The sequence below is a fragment of the Ovis aries genome, chromosome 6 (assembly GCF_016772045.2).
Source record: "Ovis aries strain OAR_USU_Benz2616 breed Rambouillet chromosome 6, ARS-UI_Ramb_v3.0, whole genome shotgun sequence".
NCBI lineage: Eukaryota > Metazoa > Chordata > Mammalia > Artiodactyla > Bovidae > Ovis > Ovis aries.
The window spans coordinates 106,272,969-106,293,926 of record NC_056059.1 but is presented as its reverse complement, the minus strand read 5'-3'; the positions used below and the strand labels follow the sequence as shown (position 1 = coordinate 106,293,926).

Here is a 20,958-nt window from a genome sequence, read left to right as displayed (position 1 = left end):
CCATGGACTATACAGTCCATGAAATTCTCCAGGCCAGAATACTAGAGGGGATCTTCCCAACCCAGGGATCAAATCCAGGTCTACCCACATTGGAGGTGGAGTCTTTACCAGCTAAACCACCAGGGAATCCCAAGAATACTGGAGTGGGTAGCCTAACCCTTCTCTAGCAGATCTTCTTGACCCAGGAATTGAACCAGGACCTCCTGCAATGCAGGTGATTCTTCACCAGCAGAGCTACTAGAGGTAGTGGCTATTAAAAAGATCAGTCATTTTCCCCAAAATCAGAGAACTTTATTCTAAAGTAATCCTTCTATTTCAGAAGCAGAGCTTTCAATGAGGTATGGAGCTGAGCCAGTTAATCCTGGAGGTTTGGGAGAGGGGATGAAATCACCCCAACCACTTCCCAGGGGTTTTGCTGCCGCATTCTGGACCAGCAGCAGGTGCCTGGGGAGACCCAGCGGGGCCCACCAGACTCGAGAGGGTGACGAGGAATTAATCTCCAAGCCAGGAGCCTGACCCTGGAGACAGGATTAAGTCCCGTCTCTATGGGACCGGAATAACACACCATCCAAACTTTGTTCCCATGGATAAGACAACATGCGTGTACCCTGCCCACTCCATCAGACCCAGCTCTCCCAGGCAGCAAGGCAGGGGAGTTTAATCTAGGACCCTCGAAAAGTTAAAAATGATTAAACCTTTTAAATTATTAAGAAGTATTAAAAATTCAAACTAACTCAGAAATTAAACATCTTCATTTGTAATGAGCCTTAAATATTGAAAACCACCAACCTCTGGAGGCCAGCTTTGTTCACTCCATACCCCGTGAACTGCCCTGCCCACCATGTGGACACCTGCCTGTCCAAGCAGAAATAGAGAGGGACAGCTGCTTTCCTCGGGGCCCAGATACCAAAAGGAGCAGAAGGGTCGGGAGGGCAGAGGGGCGGCTGCCAAGCGACACACCATTCAGCTGCAGCCTGTTCACACGTGGCCACGTGATGGATGCTGTTGACGACAGCAAGCCAGGGAGTATCCTTGTCACTCCCTGGCAAGAGGCAGCTTGCTAACCATGGGCCTTGCTTGAGCACAGAGAGAATGCATCAAATCTCCAGGAAGTCTGCGAGCGGCATCCTTCATTAATCACCCTGGGCTGTCAGGCTGTGAAGAGTGTTAACACAGGAGCCTTTTCAGAGTGCTTGTCAGCTCCCAGTGTTGAGACGTGGTCTGCACTCCAGCCAGACATACCCCTGGAGTCCAGGACGCCTCCCCAGACCCCTTCTTGCAGCCTCCCTCCCCCTCCCCACCCCGCCCCCACCCTGGGCTTTTGGGCTCAGCTGGAATAACAACATCATTCCTGCCTGGCTGCTTCCTCTGCTAATTCATCTGGCTTGCATTGACGCACAGAGGACCCTGGGGTGCACGGTCCCGGAGGATATGACATATGAATGAGCACCGTGGCTTTGGGGCCCCACCAAGAGGAGTCAGCAGATAAACCACTTGCAGATGGTTTTACAATTGGGAGGAAGCTTCCAGAGGCAGGGAGCCTGGCGGGCTAAGTTGTTGCCTCGGCTGGTGAATAATAAGGCCATTCCTGTGGATTTCCATGTCGCTTTAGACACGTGACTTCTAAGTTTTAGTTGCATCTGCAAAGCAGGGAAAGCCCACAGGCCAGAGCTGAGCCCTGCTCAATGCCTGAACAGGTGTTTTTCCCTCCAGATATGCTCTTTTTAGCATCCCAAGACCTGTCCAGCCTCCAAGAATCTGAAACCTGCAACCACAAATTGGACATTATTTCCAACGTGCTTTCAGACGTTGATGGTCTTTGAGTCTAAAAACTGGGTGGGCGAGGGCTTCCCTGGTGGCTCAGTGGGAAAGAATCCACCTGCCAATGCGGGAGACACAGGTTCAATCCCTAATCTGAGAAGATCCCACCTGCCACGGAGCAGCCAAGCCCGTACACCACAACTGCTGTGACTGCGCTCTGGAGCCGGGAGCCACCGCTACTGAAGTCCACATGCCTAGAGCCAGTGCTGTGCACCAAGAGAAGCTACCGCAATGAAAAGGCTGGGCACGGCAACTGCAGTGAAAGCCCCGCTCGCCACAACTACAGAAACGCTCGCTTAGCGACAAAGATCCAACTCAGCCAAAAATGAAATAAGTAAATAAATAAATTTTTAAAAATAAAGTAAAAATGGGGGTGAGGCCAAGATTAGACAGAGAAAGAAATCTTAATTTAAAACCTGAAGCTCTTCCTCCAGTCCCAGGAAGAGGGTGCCTCATTCTCAATGTCCCAGGGTCAGGACCACATCCTGCCTGTGCTCACACGCTGCCTTCTGTCCACAGCCCGCCACGCCTGCATCAAGCTGCCTGTACCGTCGCAGGAATATATCATCTCCATGTCACACGTCAGGAGTTGCGACTCTAGGGAGCCTTTCGTGGCATTAATCAAAGACCAAGATGTCAGGGAAGAGGCCATGTGTGGAAAGTGTCAAGAGAGAGCTCTCAGGCCCCAGATAAATGATCTGCTTCTTCCTGGCTGATTTACTGTTAATTTCTGCAGGATCTCGAGCAACTTGAAAGAGAGCCAAGAGCGAACCACAGGGTACCTCAGGGCAGCGCACAGTCCTTCCAAAGCATGACTGGCCAGCGCCTGCAGGCAAGGGCCAGGGTAGGTGGCAAGGATATCGGGGCGGGGCGGGGAGGGGCATTGTCCCACAGGCAGGTGGCAATTCCTTCAATCTTGGCAGGATGGGATGAGCCATGGAGCCCTGTGAACCCCACATTTCCTCCATGAACTTGGAACAGTGGTAGCGACCTCACAGAATCTTTTGAGGCATGAACATTATAAGAAGAGGGCAATAGGCTGAGCTGGAAGTGGGACTCGTGGGCTGTGATCTCCTGGTGACTATGATCTCCCAGCTTAACTCTTCTGTGCCCGGTATCCCAGCCACCACCAACGAGACCTCATAAATATTTACACCCGGCATGTGTTGTGATGCTCAATTAATTGCTCCTGTGACGCACTTCGAGAGCCTCGGAGGATAGGTACCCTGCAAAGACCAAGGGTTATTAAAGGCACAAACAACTAAGCTCACAGCAGGCTCATCCTTCAGAGCTTTCATTACCCCAGGGCCTTTCAGATCATTGCCCGAAATCTAGGGAAGAGGAGCTTCCAAAAGCACACTGCCCAAGGGAGAATGTGGTGACCAGAAGAAGACCTCGTTGGTCTTCCCAGATAACTTCACCACTGAAGACATGCAAAGGCCTGAAACTATTTGGAAAAAATAAATAACAATTCATCCTCACTAGTCATCAAGGAAGTGAAACAGATAAAAAGAATCAAGTAGCAAGAAGAAAAAGTTGTTTTAAATGGTTTTAAATGGTCGTGGATTTAACAGTGGTAAGATGTGATGAGATGATCACCCCTCACTCTAAACAAGAATATAGATTGAAAGATTGATGCAAACCGTCCGGAAGGCATGTGACTGATATGAAACAAGGAGCTAAGAAGGCTCACATTATCATTGTCAGACACTTCCACTGCACTTGATGGAGTCTCTCCAAGGACATACTCAGCGATCGGATTCAAAATGCAATCAGGGGTCCACAATGCAACGTGATGTACAGTTGCAAAAGGGAGCAAGAACCTAATTTCCCCCTCCAGAAATCACACACGAGATAAACAGCATGTTTTTTAGTAACAGTTAAAGATCTACAACGCAGTTTTTATCGGGGTACAATTGCTTTACAATGTCATGTTAGCTTCTTCTGTACAGTGAAGGGAATCAGCTGTATGTATACATATATCCCCTCCCTCTTGGTCCCCCCGTCCCACCTTCCCCATCCGTCTCCTCTAGGTCATCACGAAGCCCTGAGTTTGAGCTTCCTGTGCTTTATAGCAGGGTCAGTATACTTCACCCATGGTAGTGTATACATGTCAGTCCCAATCTCGCAATTCATCCCTCCCTCCCCTCCCTCCAGTATGGGTTCACACGTCTGTTGTCTATATCTGCAGGAGCCTACATATTCTTTCATATCATTTTTAGGCATCTATATATCACAATGCACGCAGGCATCCTCATACGCACATGCGCACATATGCCTGAGCCTCGCCGAAATATTACCTGTGGTGTTGACCATTTTTTTCCTAGATGCACGTCTCTATTTTTCTAAATTCTCTGTAATGAGCTGTTCCTTTGGGTCTAGAACAGCACAAGCACAAAGGAAGTGCTCTATAACTTGATTTGTGACCTGCCTTCGGTGACTACCTGCTCCTCTGGGGAGGACGATGAACTGAAAGCAGCAGACGCTTACCTTGGTTCTCTTTTCTGTCCTAGGTCATGGCCCGGAATCGACAGTGCCACAGGTAAGTCAGGGCCCCCCCAGGCACCGAAGCAGTGGGAATGTCAGCAGGAGTCTGTTATTCCTCCTTCCACCCTTCTCCATTTTTCCTTGGATAAAGCTATCGGCCTGTTCAAGGAGACTTTAGTGGCCTGTTCAAGCAACCTCTGGTTGCTCCCAGGCTGGAAGTCTATGACGTCCACAGCTTTGGAGGCTGCCAGCTAGGTGGAGATCCTGGCTCTCCATTTACTAGCTGTGTAGCCTTGGATGTAGCACAGATCCCTGTTGGCCCCAGTTTCCTCATCTGCAAAATGGGTAGAACTCTGCCAGAGTGCCAGTATTTGTGGCCGGTCGTTATTGTTTGTTCAGCTAGACGGTGCATAATGGGCTCCTTCTAAAACACGTGTTGGGCGAATGAATGAGTCAGAAACCACTTTTTGTGCTTCTCCTAGATCTCTTTTAAAAGGGCCTGGTTCCTATTAGTAGACGCTTAGTTAAGACCCTGTTAAAGTTTGAATAAAGTATTATATATAGTTATTCATCTTAGAGTATTGTTATATCAAGGAAAATCCCATAAAATTTCCTAGAACACTGGTGGCTAGAAATGATGACTGAAATGAGACTTTAAAAAAAGAGAGAGAAATCGGGAATTCCCTGGCTTTCCAGTGGTTAGGACTGCAAGCCTCCACTGCCAAGGACCTGGGTTTCATTTCTAGTCAGGGAACGAAGATGCCACAAGGCATGGCCAAAAAAAAACAGAAAGGAAATGAGAAATTGACCAGAGGGAGTGTGCAAAGAAGCAATAGAGGCTTTGGGAGTGATGTCATCACAAATGAATTCACAGGATTCATTGTATTATATTATATATAATGAATTATTCTTTATATTACTTATAATGTGTTATATTCATATAACATACGTTGGAGAGTATAACCAGCACCCGATGTGCCCCGCACAGCAGCGAGAAGGAGGAAAAGCAAAATCAACTTTGCAAGTATGAATATAAACAGGAAACAAAAGAACACCCAGGTCTAATCCTTCTTACAAAAGCTTCTCAGTCAGGTCCTAAGAGACGTTGCCCTGACTCAGCCGCTCAGTCGTGTCCAACTCTTTGCCACCCCATGGGCTGTAGGCCGCCAGGCTCCTCTGCCCGTGGGATTCTGCAGGCAAGAACGCTGGGGCGGGTGTCCATTTCCTTCTCCCGTTCTCTCAAGGCTGTTGTTCCTAAATCATACTAAGTCTCTGTTGTCCAGCATATTCTCTCCACATGCTTGCCACCTCTCAACACCTTCTACCATCCACTTAGAGTTTGGGGAGCAGCGGCGGAGGGGCTGTAGAAAATTCTAAAGGGGATGGTGCCTCAAATGAGGTTGTTAATCTGATTCGGCGGCCGGTGAATGTTAAGTGTGACCTGTATTCTCTCCCTTGGGACTTGTTCTCCACCTGCCTTAAGGGAGAGGAAAACTGACAAACAGATTCCGTTTCAATAACAGCATTCTAGAGACACAAGCAAGGAAACGGAAACAAATCAACCCCGCCTCCAAAGCTGATAGAGATGAAGCTGCCCAGACTTGCCCAGAGCACTTGAATCTACCCTAACAAAAATACTTAGTGAACCAGACCACCCCAGCCTCTGCAAGCTTACACACTATGGCCTGTCTACTGAACTAGAATAAAGCTGATATAATTAAAGACGCATGTGAAGATTTATATAAAAGACAGTTTATCACCGTGATATTTATAACATTCCCGGGTAGTTTAAAGGTGCTTGCAATTTTGAATCATGCGAGCTATTGAAAATATGGTAAAAATACAGTTGAAGTTAAAAGAACATCTATATGAAAGAATACTATATAGACATTAAAAATGATGATCTTGAAGCATAGTCACTGAGGGGTATATTATAGCAAGATATTATATGAAAGGGCAGGCAAGAAAACACACACACACATTGTGATCATATACACATAATTTATATCATGTCTGTATATGTGTGCTTGTATGTGTGTTAGTGATTTTGCTCTACTTAAACATTTATAGTGGCTATCTCTCAGTTGGGAAAGAAACTGCCTGCCATGCAGGAGACCCAGGTTCGATCCCTGGGTCAGGAAGATCCCCTGGAGAAGGAAATTGCAACCCACTCCAGTGTTCTTGCCTGGAAAATCTCATGAACAGAGGAGCCTGGCAGGCTACAGTCCATGGGGTCACAATGGGGTCACACAACTTATCGACTAAACCACTATATCTTGGTATGGGAATATTATTGTGACTTTACTTCTCTTTTTTGCTCGTCTATATCTTATGATTTTCCTACAGCAGCATATTTTTTATGCTCAAAACAATCTATCAAAAACAAAAAAATTCTCTAGGCCTGGGAGAAGACAGACACATATCCAAACTTGGAAAACCTATCAATACCAACATCTTTTGTGATACATAGAAAACAGTGTCAAGTTTTTCCACAAAATAAACTCAGGAGATTATCTCCTTTCACTGAATAAAGATCGATATTGGAGAGGACAGCCCGTTTAGAAAGTGCGTCCATAAGTCACCATACACAATAAAAACTCTGATAAAGATGTTTGTTGGTTGACTCAATTAAACAGACAACAAATTTCATTTTTACAGGAATACTTGTTTTGTTTTGTTTTTCCTAAGGAAAATCAATCTTAAAGGTTGTGGTTTTTTGTTTTTTTGTTTTTTGTTTTTTTTTTTTACCCTCATACAAATTTTAAGACTTGGCAGGGGGAGAAAATGGTAAGGAATATGTGAGCATCCACTGCCGCCTGCTGGCCATTTCTAGGTAGTGCAATATCTGTATTAATATAGCAGAGGCTCCTTCTCCCCTATAATGCTGGGGAAGCTGGTGAACAGAAACAAATTGAAACGTTAACAATCAAATTGCAGGAAAAAGCTCTCCACCCAGTTTTCATAAACACAAGCCAGGATTCCAATCATCCAAGGCTGATAAGCCCACGGATTTACAATTGCCTTTAAAATCCAGTGTGTATCAGAATCTCAGCAGCGAAAAATGCTTATCACAAGCCCATGCCAGGGTTTGTTCTTTGGCAGAGCTATAGTGAGGTGAGAAGGATAATTCTAATTCAGGTAGTGCTAGGATAGTCTTTTGAGAATCACTGGCTGAAGAAAAAAATATAGACAGGTGGATGGAAACTTATCAAGTCTGCCTCCACCAAGAGGCAGCTGCCTGTTTAACTATCACCATTCATCCATCCATTTATCCATTCATTCAACCAACTGAGGCAGTTTCTTAATATGTCAGATACTCTAACCAGCTTTGACCACGAGTTTTTGTCTGTTTGTTGTAATTGATAATAATTCTACTTAACGCGCTTATCAAAGCACACGTAACATCAGAACACTAAAATACGCTTAAAAATACAAAATGCCGTCACAATTCAATGAGATATCTTGACCACAAGTTTTTGAAAGGGGAAATAAAAGTGAAAGTTTCCCAGGACTTGGCTTGTCTGAGATTCTCATACCACACTTTACAGATGAGGAAACTAAGAGCTAGAAAAGAGAAGTGAATTTCCCAGAGCTATCTGGTGAGACCCTTGAGCCTGTTCTCCCAACTCCCAGTAACATTTCCCATATAGCTATGTCTGCACGTTTAGACTATTTGTGACTTGAAATTCACAGATCATAATCTTCAGATCAGGAGACTATGATTCAGTGAATAAAACTGAAATTCATTCCCTGAAAACTGAAATCTAGCCAAAAGAGCTAGATGACTGAGCAGGTAGATAGATAGATAGATAATTAATAAATGGATAGATAGACAGAGATTTAATATGTATTAGATATATAACATACATAAAATTGCTGTTCAGTTGCTAAGATGTGTCCAGTTCTTTGAGGCCCCATGGAAGGCAGCACACCAGTCTTCCCTGTCCTTCACTATCTCCCAAAGTTTGCTCAAGTTCATTTCCGTTGAGTCAGAGTTGTTATCTATCCATCTCATCCTCGTACAGAGATTACCTACGTCTATATATTCTATTTCTATTCTTTCTTTTCCTGCCTGCTTCCCTCCTTTCTTCCTTCTTCCTTCTCCTCTTGACTATCTAACTCATATAGTCAAGATTTATTCAACATCATAAACCTTGACTCAGAGACTGAAAGCAACTCTAGGAAGTCCCTTGCTGCCTTTCCCCATAGCCATGGATGGATGCCAAACAGAAGAGGTTCTAAAGTTTGGGACCAGCCAGGGTGCAGAGTGGAAACGACCCCCATCTTCACAGACCGAGAAGAAGAGCAGGCTGATGCCTTCCATCCCCAAATACCTTCAAGTTTTTAAAAGATAAAAATAGAGAAAGGCACTCTCATGTGGGAGAAAGAACCTGGGATGTGAGTATGGAATTCCAATATCAGTGAGTTCTGAGAATGAGAGAAAATGGAAAGAAATTAACCTATCAGGTGGGGTGCCTAGTATGTGCCAGAGCTTTTATAAACTTGTCTAATTTAGCTGTAGGGTACACAGTTTATTCTCTTCGATGCATGATTAGCCAAACAGGGCCCAAGCGAAACTAGGGAACTTGTGGAGACGCCAATAGCCATAGACGCCAATAGCATAGAACTCAGCTTCATAACAGCACACGTGTTAAGTTGGGCCCCAAACAGTGTCAGCCTCGGTTTCTCAGTCATTGACCCTCAGAGCCTCTTGGCCAGAAGGGAGCTCTGCTCGAAGAATCCTTCTGAATAACTGACAGGTGCTTGTAAACAGTTGAATGCTGGAAAGGCACATATTTTGTCTGAAAATGGGCACTAACTAATGAACAAATTCCTAATATAGATCTGAAGATCTAAAGATCTGGACTGAGTGAAAAAAGATTTGGCCTTGAAGTTGACCTTGAAAAGACACGAAATGCAGAACACAGCAATTCCTTAGGGGGGCACTGAGCCGGAGAGTTATTTATCTAAGCTTCTCAACAGTTATTTGGGGTAGATACTCTTATTCCTGGGCTTCCCAGGTGGAGCTAGTGACAAAGAACCCTCCTACCAATGCAAGAGATGTAAGAGACTCGGGTTCGACTTCTGGGTCAGGAGATCCCCTGGAGGAGGGCATGGCAACCCACTCCAGTGTTCTTGCTATGGACAGAGGAGCCTGGCGGGCTACAGTCCATAGGGTCGCAATGAGTCCAACACGCCTGAGCAGCTAAGCACGTAGGCACACGCTCTTATTCCTACCAGGCTTGCCTGAGGTCACATGGCCAAGATTCGAACCTAGAACTTCTCATTACACTTCTGGGAAACATGGGCCCGTGGCTTTGATCAGAGGCTCTACTGGGTTTGTTAATGGAGAATGCCACAGCTGAGAACAAAATTTAAGGCAGCAAGACACTTTTAAAATGAAATTGTGGAGCTTAGATACGACAAATGTTTATTTTCTACGTAAGTCAAGTCCAGAGGTACACAGTTCAAGGCTGTTTGGCAGCTCTGTTCCTTGAAGTTCTCAGAAACCCTGCCCCTCCTGCCTTGCTCACTCTCATCGTCTAAAATAGTGATGTCTGCAGGAGCGAGGAAGGGAAGGAAAAGACGGAATGAACAGCACACAAAAATTTTCCTCAAGAAAGTCTCCTGGAGACTGTGAGTTGATTTTCCATCTCTTCTATCAACCAAGACTTGGACCCATGGCCAAGTGATGATAAGGACATGTAATAAGGACTTGCTCTAGGTGGCCACAGACCCTGCTACCCATGAGGGGTTCTAATGCAGAGAAGCAAGGGGAAATATGTGGGGGACACAGTCTTGGCTCTGGGCACTTAGTGATGGGAAGTTGGGATTCACCAGCCTCTTGCTTTTACCAATATTTATGAGTGAGTTCCAGTACTTGGGCCATCCGATGAGAACAGCTGACTCACTGGAAAAGTCCCTGATGCTGGGAAAGATTGAGGGCAGAGGGGAAGAGGGCGCCAGAGGATGAGATGGCTGGATGGCATCATTGACTTAACGGACATGATCTTGGGCAAACTTCGGGAGATGGTGAGGGACTGGGAAGCCTGGCCAGCTGCAGTCCATGGCGTGGCCAAGGGTCGGACATGACTGGGCGGCTGGACAACAGCCCTCGCCCTCACCATACCTCTCTCCCCTGTGTCTCTCTCTCTGAAACCTTGTGACTGAAATGAAAGCAGAAGCTCATTTTGCTTGGGGAACCCGTTTGCTTGGGGAACCTGTCTGCTTTGGGAATACAGTCATCTGAAGGGCCTGTGAACTGACTTCACTTCGTAGAGAAACAGGAAGTTCGAGGACTCTGCGTTTACCTACTTCGGCTTCTCTTCTCACACCAGAGAAGCATACTCTCTTCCCGGGACCAGCCCAGGATTTCCTTCTCCTGTGATCACCTCTCAGTAGCAGCACTGAGATGCTCGGACAGCCACCCTGTCCCTGGAAAGGGGTCATAGACCAGGCAGCAAGCTTGCACCTCCAGGGGCTTAAGTTCATGGACCTGTTTATTAGTGAAAATAGTCTGAGTCTCTCTGAAGTGTTAGTCGCTAAGTCGTGTCTGACTCTTTGCAACCCTGTATACTGTGTAGCCTGCCAGACTTCTCTGTGAATGGAATTCTCCAGGCAAGAATACTCTAGAGTGGGTTGCCATTCCCTTCTCCAGGTTCTTTACCTCTGAGCCACCTGGGATGGCCAGCCTTCCACGGCATGAGAGTTGGAGTATCTATGTCAGTAATTCCCAGATTTCTGAGGCCAGAGTAAATACCACCGTGGGAGCTTGTGTAAAAAGCAGTTGGTCTGCTCATGGACTCAAGTTTGCTTTATTCTGTTTTATAAAGCAACCAAGATGTGACTGGTCAGGGGGCCAAAACTTGGTGGGTATATTGGATACTCTTGCCACACTTCTGTAGTCATGAGATGTCCACGTTCAAGACCAAAGTCTGGGGCAATTGCCCCTGCCGGTGAGGAAATCCCCCTGAGTTTACATGGCACATACTCATCTTCACTTCCCTCTTAAAAATAACTTTTAGGGAAATGTTGTCTTTTGTAAAAAAAAAAAAAAAAAAAAAAAAAATGTCTCCTTGAGGGGCACACAGAAGTCAGTCAGTTCTCTGTGGCTGTGGGGTGCCAGTGGGTGATGGGGGACCCTCCACTGACACGGCATCACCATCACTCTTTCAGGATGATGATGTGGAAAGCTACTGAGCAGCTTCCTCATCTTTCTAGAAAATCTCTCTCTCTCTCTGAGAAGCCAACCTACCTGTCAGTCCCAGGGAGACTCAAAGACCTGGAAGAATTGGGAGGAAGTCACTAGGGTGAGGATCTGGGTCCAGCAAGAAAGAGTGCCAAAGTCAAGTTCGCTCAGCAAGGGAGAGGATCAAGTTCATCTTGAAGCTCCATCACTGGTTCCATGTCCTGGGTGTTTCTGCAGCAGACTGGTCATTTATTGTCACTTACCATACACAGAGTTAAGGAGCAATCAGAGCCTGGGGTCTCACCACTGTCCCAGGGCAGGCAAGCACCATTGTCTGCAACTGTGTAATATATTCGTTGGCTTGCTTTGTTCCTACACGCTATGGAGAAGTTGAGCAGGGTATATCAATCAGAGAGGACTAACGTCTATAATGCATAAACTTCAGAGCTTAGTGGTTCTGTTTCCCTGGTGGCTCAGACAGTAAAGCGCCTGCCTACAATGCAGGAGACCCGGGTTCAATCCCTGGGTTGGGAAGATCTCCTGGAGAAGGAAATGGCAACCCACTCCAGTATTCTTGTCTAGAAAATCCCATGGATGGAGGAGCCTGGTAGGCTACAGTCCATGGGGTTGCAAAGAGTCAGAAACAACTGAGTGACTTCACTTTCACTTAATAGTTTAATGAAATAAAGGTTTATTTCTTGCTCACATCACAATCCAATGGAAATTGAAGGGAATGGCAACCCACTCCAGTATTCTTGCCTAGAAAGTCCCATGGACTGAGAGGCCTGGTGGGCTACAGTCCATGGGGTCACAAAGAGTCAGACATGACTGAGTAACACTCATACTTCTTCCAAACACTCATTCAGGATTCACTCTGCTTTTTCCCAGTGGCTTGCATTATCCCTGAGGACCTTGGGGTCCTCCTTCACTGGTCAGCCACTGGGGCAAGAGTGAGAGATGGAAGGTCAAGTGGGATGGCCTGGGGTGGAATCTCCCACACCTGCTGTGTCCCAGTGGCCATAGCACCAAGCCAAGGCCACCAGTGGAAGAAACACCAGGAACTGTGTGCCCGAGCAAATGGGGTTTGATGAGCACACAGCATTCTCACCGCCATGCCGGCTGCTAAGGTAGTGAGGACCACAGCTGGAGGATGCTCCTAATTTTCACCTGATGTTGATAGTCAGGGATGGTCCCCCAGGGCAGATGACATTTAAAATATAGTATGATGGATCATGCTTTCAAACTGTGGTGCTGGAGAAGACTCTTGAGTGTCCCTTGGAATGCAAGGAGATCAAACCCATCAATCCTAAAGGAACTCAACCTTGAATATTCACTGGAAGGACTGATACTGAAGTTGAAGCTCCAATACTATGGCCACCTGGTGTGAAGAGCTGACACATCAGAAAAGACCCTGATGCTGGGAAAGACTGAGGGCAGGAGGAAAAGCGGGTGAAAGAGGATGAGATGATTAGATGGCATCACTGACTCAATGGACATGAATTTGAGGAAACTCCAGGAGACGGTGAATGATAGGGAAGCCTGGTGTGCTGGTCCCCCTGGTCCACAGGCTCGAAAAGAGTTGGGCACGACTAAACAGCAATAACAAAACAACAGTGATGGATGAGAAGGATCCAGGCCTGGGCAGAGCTGAGACGAGAACATTCTGGACTGGCGGACAGCGCATGCAATATCTCAGAGGCAGAGGAGCTTAGCATACAGCATGGACTTGAGAAGAGGCTGATGTGCCTGGAGTTCAGAGGAGGAAGAAACTGGAAAGAGATGAGACCAGAGACAGGGCAGGAGCTGGGTTGTGCTGGGCTGTGCTGGCCTCCGGGAGCCACAGCAGGAAATCGGACTCTGTTTCATGGGCCATGAGTGAAGGGAGCTGATTTACAGGTTCAAAACTGTGCTTTTAAAACTATATTTCCAAAACTCTGCTTTGTTCATAACACAGAGAGGTGCTGAGGGTCACAGAGATAAAAGACAATCCACTCCCTTCCCTACAGGAGGACGGCGTATGTATACAACAAAGAAGCAATCAGATGCTGCCTCTTTATTTAAGTGTCGTGGTGAGTGAGACAGAAAACAACAGCTCTAACGATTTAGCGAGATTAAAGTAACCTGGAGGGGTCAGAAAGGGAAGCCCCAGGAGAATCTCAAAGGACACTGAGCATATTGGAAAACAAAACGGAGACGGCAGGGACTCCATGTGGAATCAACACAAGCAAGGACTCAGAAGGGGAGTGTACCGTACGTGGGGAATCCAGGAGGGGCTCAGACTGCCAGGCTGCTGAAAGAAGAAACTTCTCCGTTCTCCATGAAGACGTGGTTACAATGACTACGCTCAAGGAGGCCAGTCCCCTAAAATGAAATGATACTGAACCTGGACTTAGTGGCATTGCTGTCCTGGATCATGAACATCGGAGAAATTCCCCAATAATTCTATGCTCCTTTGCTCCTGCCAGACTGGCTGGTGTAACAGGTGACTTTATTCACTTAATTCATGAGAGTGCGTGTGTGTGTGTGTGTGTGTGTGTGTTAGTCACTCAGTCGTGTCCGACTCTCTGACCCCACTGACTGCAGCCCTCCAGGCTCCTCTGTCCATGGGATTCTCCAGGCAAGAATACTGGAGTGGGTTGCCATTTCCCTCTCCTCATGAGAGAGTACAAATTGCAAAAGGGCTGAAAAACCTATGGGTTTCTCTGCCAGGGATCTCAGTAGAGGGCGTAACTGTACTGGGACAGGAAGATGGTATTAGTGCCCCAGGGGGGTGGTCACTGCTGGTCCTACCACCAGGATGGACAGTGGACAGTGCAGACAGGATTCTGCTCCTCCTGGCTCACTGTCTCAAGGAGATTCGCTTTGACTACTTGACACTGGCCCCATGCTTGAGTCCTAGGCAAATTCCAGAGACCTGCATTTCCACTGAGCCAAAGTTCCATGAATTTACACATTATACCTTACCAAAGACTTGGGCATACTGACACAAATTCACAACTATTAATTTTGAATTTCAGTATGGGAAGAGAGGCTTCCCAGGTGGCACTAGTGGTAAAGAACCCGCCTGCCAATGCAGGAAACGTAAGAGCCGCCAGTTCGATCTCTGGGTCAGGAAGATCCCCTGGAGGAGGGCATGGCAACCCACTCCAATATTCTCATCTGGGGAATCCCATGGATGGAGGAGCCTGGTGGGCTAGAGTCCACAGTGTCGCAAACAGTCGTACACAACTGAAGCAAGTTAGCACACACATGTGGGAAGAGAATTTAGGGTGAATGGACAAAAGTTATGGAACATGATGAAACCGGACCAAAAGGTAGCAATACATATCGTACCATAGTCCTCTACACTATTTGGACACAGGCCAGAAATTTGTCCTGAGAGTCTCATCAGCCAAAGAAGGAAGGGAAATACGCTCTTTTCTAGGACTGATGCTTTTCCTTCACTCAAAGCAAACGAAAAGCTAAGCTGCGTGCAGCTTCCAATCCTGAGACCTGCTAGAAGCTTCTCACAAATGTGCTAATAAACAGAACATGATAAGAACATTTTCTGCCTACGGTGTTCCTAAATTCAGACGAACAGCATGAACCCATACTGTAATTTAGGAAAATTAAGTCTATGAGGAAGCAAAAAGACCTGTAGGCTATGTGAGCAATTCTTTGGTGGCTTTGCATAATCTGAGGATGAAATGTGAAACATTTACCCTGACTGCACTAGATAACCTTTGGGCAATCTTTCATTGATCAAGTTCAAAGGAAGCAGTTGAGCGTTGAAGCACCCCCGGCTGAGCAATATTTATTCAGCAAATGCCTATCAAGAACTCATGTGGTCCATTTGGGCCCTGAACCTGAAGCCAGGGAGAGATGAATAAGTAGATACGGTCCCTAAGCTCAAACTAGAAGGGGACGACAGAGGATGAGATTGTTGGATGGTATCACCGACTCAATGGACATCAGTTTGGGTAAACTCCAGGAGTTGGTGATGGACAGGGAGGCCTGGCATGCTGCAGTTGATGGGGTCACAAAGAGTCGGACACGACTGAGTGACTGAACTGAACTGAAGCTCAAATCATGTAGTCTGTTCAAGAAAGCAATGTCTGGATAGATAACAGTGTGTGGATAGATTAGGCAAATGCAACATGTGTGTCAGAGGGGGAGGGGACAGCACCCCAGGTCCTTGGCTGAGATGCTGCTGAGTTATCACTTGGGTGCAACTAATTTTGGGGCGGAGTTCCTTCTAACTTTGCTTCTCTTTCAGTGGGAACGCTGACCTGCTGTAGAAAAAGCCAGCCTTCTGAGTTGGGATTTGATTTTCTTTCCTCCTTTTCCAATTGCCCCTGTTAGGCAAGAGCAGCTGATAGAGCGAGAAGCATGAAAATGTGCACTTCATTTTGAGCAATTACAGTCAAGAACAATTAAGTGAAATGAGCACAAGATTTCTGGAGAAAAACAAGGGCCCAGTCTTTCCAATGTTTTGCAATAACATTTTGCTGTTTCTGTTGGCAGGACAGTACCAGACTATTAACGAGCCTCTTCTTGATAGTGTAAGTCAGCTGCTTTCTTTACCTATTTTGTCAGTCTTTGATATTTACAAAGTAAGTGGCTTTTTTCTATGTACTTGGTGAATTGTAAAACATTAAACTTTTCCAAATGGCATGATTTCCTGGCAGAGAAAAGTGCATTTTCAAGTCTTGGGTAGAACACGGTATTCCTACAATGCATGTAAGTCAAATAATTGTGCTGTATGCCTGAAACCTACACAGTGATGTATGTCAATTATTTCTTGGTAAAGCTGGATAAATAAATATATTGAGGCATTCATACAGAAAAAGACAAAGAAAAAACATATTTCAATTCCTCAGCTATAAAGTGGAGATAAAAATAAACTCGTAATGGTCATTGTGATGACTAATTAAAGTGAAAATACCAACACATGATGCTGGCAAGTGTGTAGTGAGAAAAGCACTTCCCAACACTCACGGTGAAATTTAAATAACAAGAAATTCTTTGGAAAGCAATTTTATAAGATTAACAAATATAAAATATTTATTTTCTTCAATCCCATAATTCTATGGGACAAATTAAAGGATTAACCTAAAATTTGGATGAATAATTAAACACTCATTTATGTTTTATAATATATTTTAAATGGTAACACAAGGGAATCATGTTATATATTCAATAATAGAAAAACCATTGAATATATTATGATATATTCATATTGTTCTGTGGTTCAGCCACTCAGTCGTGTCCGATTCTTTGCGACCCCATGGGCTGCAGCACACCAGGCCTCCCTGTCCTTCACCACCTCCTGGAGCTTGCTCAGACCCATGTCCACTGAGTCGGTGATGCCATCCAGCTATCTCATCCTCTGTTGTGCCCTTCTCCTCCTGCCTTCAATCTTTTCCAGCATCAGAGTCTTTTCCAATGAGTTGGATCTTCACATCAGGTGGCCAAAGTATTGGAGCTTCAGCTTCAGCATCAGTCCTTCCCATGAGTATTCCCGACTGATCTCGTTTAGGATGGACTGGTTGGATCTCCATGCAGTCCCAGGGACTCTCAGGAGTCTTCTCCAGCACCACAGTCCAAAAGCATCATTCTTCAGCGCTCAGTCTTCTTCATGGTCCATCTGTCAAGTCCACACACGCTGCTGGAAAAACCCTAGCTTTGACTAGACAGACCTTTGTCAGCAAAGTGATGTCTCTGCTTTTTAATATGCTGTCTAGGTTTATCATAGCTTTTCTTCCAAGGAGCAAGCATCTTTTAATTTCTTGGCAGCAGTCACCATCCACATTGATTTTGGAGCCCAACAATACGAAATCTGACACTTTCCATTTTTTCCCATCTATTTGCCATGAAGTGAAGGGACTGGATGCCATGATCTTTGTTTTTTGGATGTTGAGTTTTAGCCATCTTCTATTAATAATATTTACAAAGAATTTTAATGACTAAAAGAAAAATTTAAATTTATAATGTGAAATCAGCTAGCTAATATTACAAATAATTTAATTATTAACAATTATGTGTACATAATTTAAATAGCTTTAACATATCTATAGATGATAAATGGAATAGATAGAAATGATAGAGATAGATGATAGATATATGAGATAGAATTTACCTGTAAAATCTTTGGTTCTTTACTTTTTGCAAGACTTCTTTAAGAATTGAAGCTATGAATTCTCACCCTAGGACACACACACACACGCATGCATGCACAAACAATCAATCAACCCCAAAATATTTTATAAAGTGGAAGGCTTATACATACTGAGCTTTTAGTAAGAACCCCAATATTAACAGTAGACAGATACTAAAAAGGTTTATGCTGTCTCGTGGAGAACACAGACTTACTAAATTGCATTCCACCTTTTGTGTTGAATGATCAGAGTTGCTATGAGCCAAAATGAAGCCCCAAAAGTTTTCCAGATAGGGGCCTGGTGAGTCCCCACTGTGCTATTGCTTACCTGGAAACCAGACTCATCCTATAACTAGCCTTTACCTTTACCAAATTGCTTTGATAGAGTGATGATAGAAAAAGGCATGCACTTGGAGGCTTAGGACTAGTAAGCCCTATATAAATATATATTTATAATATATGTTCTGCATTATTCTTGTTCTCTAATATATATAGAATATATATTATTAATATATATAATAATCAGAATAATACATATTAAATTATTAATACATATTATATAATAATATATAATGGTATTATATATAATAACAAGGATAATATATATTATATATATTAGAGAATATACATATATAGAGAGAATATACATATTAAAGAATGAGAATAACGCAGACTTAGAATTTAAATTTAAACCTATATAATTCTAGTTTCCTACACTATGGTAAAATCACCTCAGAGATTTTTCTGCTTATACAATGAAATAAACTACAGAAAGCACCTAGGACATATAAACTTCTTAACAAGTGTTAGAGAGGCTTTCAAGAGAGGTGAACAAAGCATGATGGGTCGGCTTCCTTTATCTCAGACTTTCTTTAATAGTAGCTGTTATCGCAGTAGCAGGCATAATAATATTTACAGCTAGTATTTATTGAGTGCTGACCATCAGGCAATATTCTCAACATTTTACATACGTTGTCTCATTAAGACACTTCTGGTAGTCTGTTTATCACTTACTCAAAGTATAGTGTACTTTTACCATTTTTATTTCAGGCAGAAGAGCTCTTTTCAACATTTCTTGTCAGGCTGCTCTAGTGGTAATGAACTCCCTCAGGTGTGTTTGTCTGGGAGAGCCTTTATTTCTCCTTTATATCTGAAAGGTAACTTTGCTGGGTAGAGGATTCTTGACTGGCATCTTTTATCTTTCAGCATTTTTGACTCTTCCATGGTAGCTCAGTGATAAAGAATCCTGTAATGCAGGAGATGAGGATTCGATCCCCGGGTTGGGAACATCCCCTGGCAAAGGGAATGGCTACCCACCCACTCCAGTATTCTTGCCTGGAGAATTCCATGGACAGAGGAGCCTGGTGGGCTACAGTCCATGCGGTCTCATGGAGTCAGACATGACTTAGTGATGAAACAGCAAATTTTGAATATATCATTCCTCTCTCCCCTGGCCTGTAGAGGTTCTCTTAGATATCTGCTGATGGCCTAATGGGAGTACATGTGTAGGTGACTATCTTTTTTCCCTGAATGCTTCATCACTGACCTTTGACAGTTTTGATGTAATGTATCTTGCAGAAGATCTTTTTGCATTATGATAATTAGGTGTTCTGTGAGTTTCATGAACTTTATATCCAGTTCCTTCCTCAGGTTTGGAAAGTTCTCAGCTATTACGTTTTTAAACAAACGATCCCTTCTCTCTCTCTTCCCTTTCTGGCATATCCACTCTTCTCATATTGCTTCTTTCTAATGGAATCAGATAGTTCTCATAGAATTTTTCCATTGCTTTAAAATCTCAGTTTCTTCTCCTCTTCTACCTGAGACTCGTTCTTAGATTTCTTTCTTTGAGCTCACTGATTTTCTCTTCCATATGGTCTGCCCTGTTTCCAATGCTTTCTAATCATCTCATGTATTGAGTTCTCAAGCTCCAGAATCTGTTTGGTTCTTTTATTTTAGAGTTTTAGTCTCTTTGGTAAGTATTGCTTCTGTTCACTGGATCTACTCCTGAGCTCACTGAATTGCTCTCTGAGTTTTCTTGTAACTCTGAGTTTCCTCAGGACAGCTCTTTTGACTTCTCCATCAATTAGATCATCGTCTGCCGTGACTTTAAGTTTGGTTCCTGGGTAATTGTTATGTCCAGGATGTGAGACTCTGTTACCATGGTTTCCGTGGTGCTTGATGAGCAGTTCCTCTGCTAATGCATTTGAAGTAGTAAACACCCCTCTTGTTTACGTAAAGCTTTGTTTACTTTGACCCTGAAAGATCCACACTTTGTTAATTAGAGACCTTTCTTCTGATTTTCAGTACACACTGCTAAAGCACAAGTTTTTGTTTTTTGTTTTTTGTTTTTTCTTACCTCAGCTCCATTTGAGAATTGGCACTTTCCACCCTCCACTGCTTCTACCAGAGTGGCCTCTGGTGCCCTTGTCATTTCTGCGTATGTCTCTAGGGTCACTGCAGGTGCCTTTCTAATGCCAATGTCACCCCTGCCATTGACATCTTTGTGTCCAGTGTTGCTTGGCACATTGGAACTGCCCCCGTAGCAAGGGATGGGGAGCCAGGTGAGACTGCCATGGGCAGGAGGTGACAGAGTCACAGGTGCGCCTGGGGGTTGCTGCCCAGTGCCCTGTGCTCATGGGCACCACTGTAGCCATGACCTAGAGTCATGGCGCCACCGCTGCTGCTGCCGCCAGGCTTTCTGGGGCTCAGGGTTAGGGGCACTACTGCTACTCTTGCCCCAGTTCTGCCCATTCTATATCCAATCTAGCCTTCTTCAGATGAACAGACACGTGGGGCTCTCTGGAGTCCCAGTGTCTTGGGCAGAGGAAACTGTTGAGTTCAGTTCAGTTCAGTCACTCAGTCATGTCCGACTCTTTGAGACCCCATGGACTGCAGCACACCAGGCTTCCCTGTCCATCACTAACTCCTGGAGCTTGCTCAAACTCATAGGAATAGAGTTGGTGATGCCATCCAACCATCTCATCCTCTGTCATCCCCTGCTCCTCCTGCCATCAGTCTTTCCCAGGATCAGGATCTTGAAGGAGTCAGTGCTTTGCATCAGGTGGCCAAAGTATTGGAGTTTCAGCTTCAGCATCAGTCCTTCAGTGAATATTCAGTATTGATTTCCTTTAGGATTGACTGGTTTGATCTCCTTGCAGTCCAAGGGACTCTCAAGAGTCTTCTCCCAACTCCACAGTTCAAAAGCATCAATTCTTTGTTGAGTTATGGATGTCTTAATTGTTGTAGATTGAAGGGGAGAGACAAAGGGAGTGTCTCACACCACCATGATGCTTTCTAAGGATATCGTTACAATTCTGCCGCCATG

The 20,958-nt window shown here is 44.8% G+C and overlaps 1 protein-coding gene across 1 annotated transcript in view; it reads left to right on the top strand.

Annotated features, from left to right (window-relative positions):
• The window catches only part of CLNK (cytokine dependent hematopoietic cell linker), a 202,785-nt gene that overhangs the window by 97,578 nt on the left and 84,249 nt on the right, over positions 1 to 20,958 (top strand). The window contains exons 4-5 of the mRNA XM_042251655.2: positions 4,335 to 4,363; positions 16,001 to 16,038. Of these exons, the coding sequence (XP_042107589.1) occupies positions 4,335 to 4,363; positions 16,001 to 16,038 (67 nt within the window). The remainder of the gene's footprint in view (positions 1 to 4,334; positions 4,364 to 16,000; positions 16,039 to 20,958) is intronic.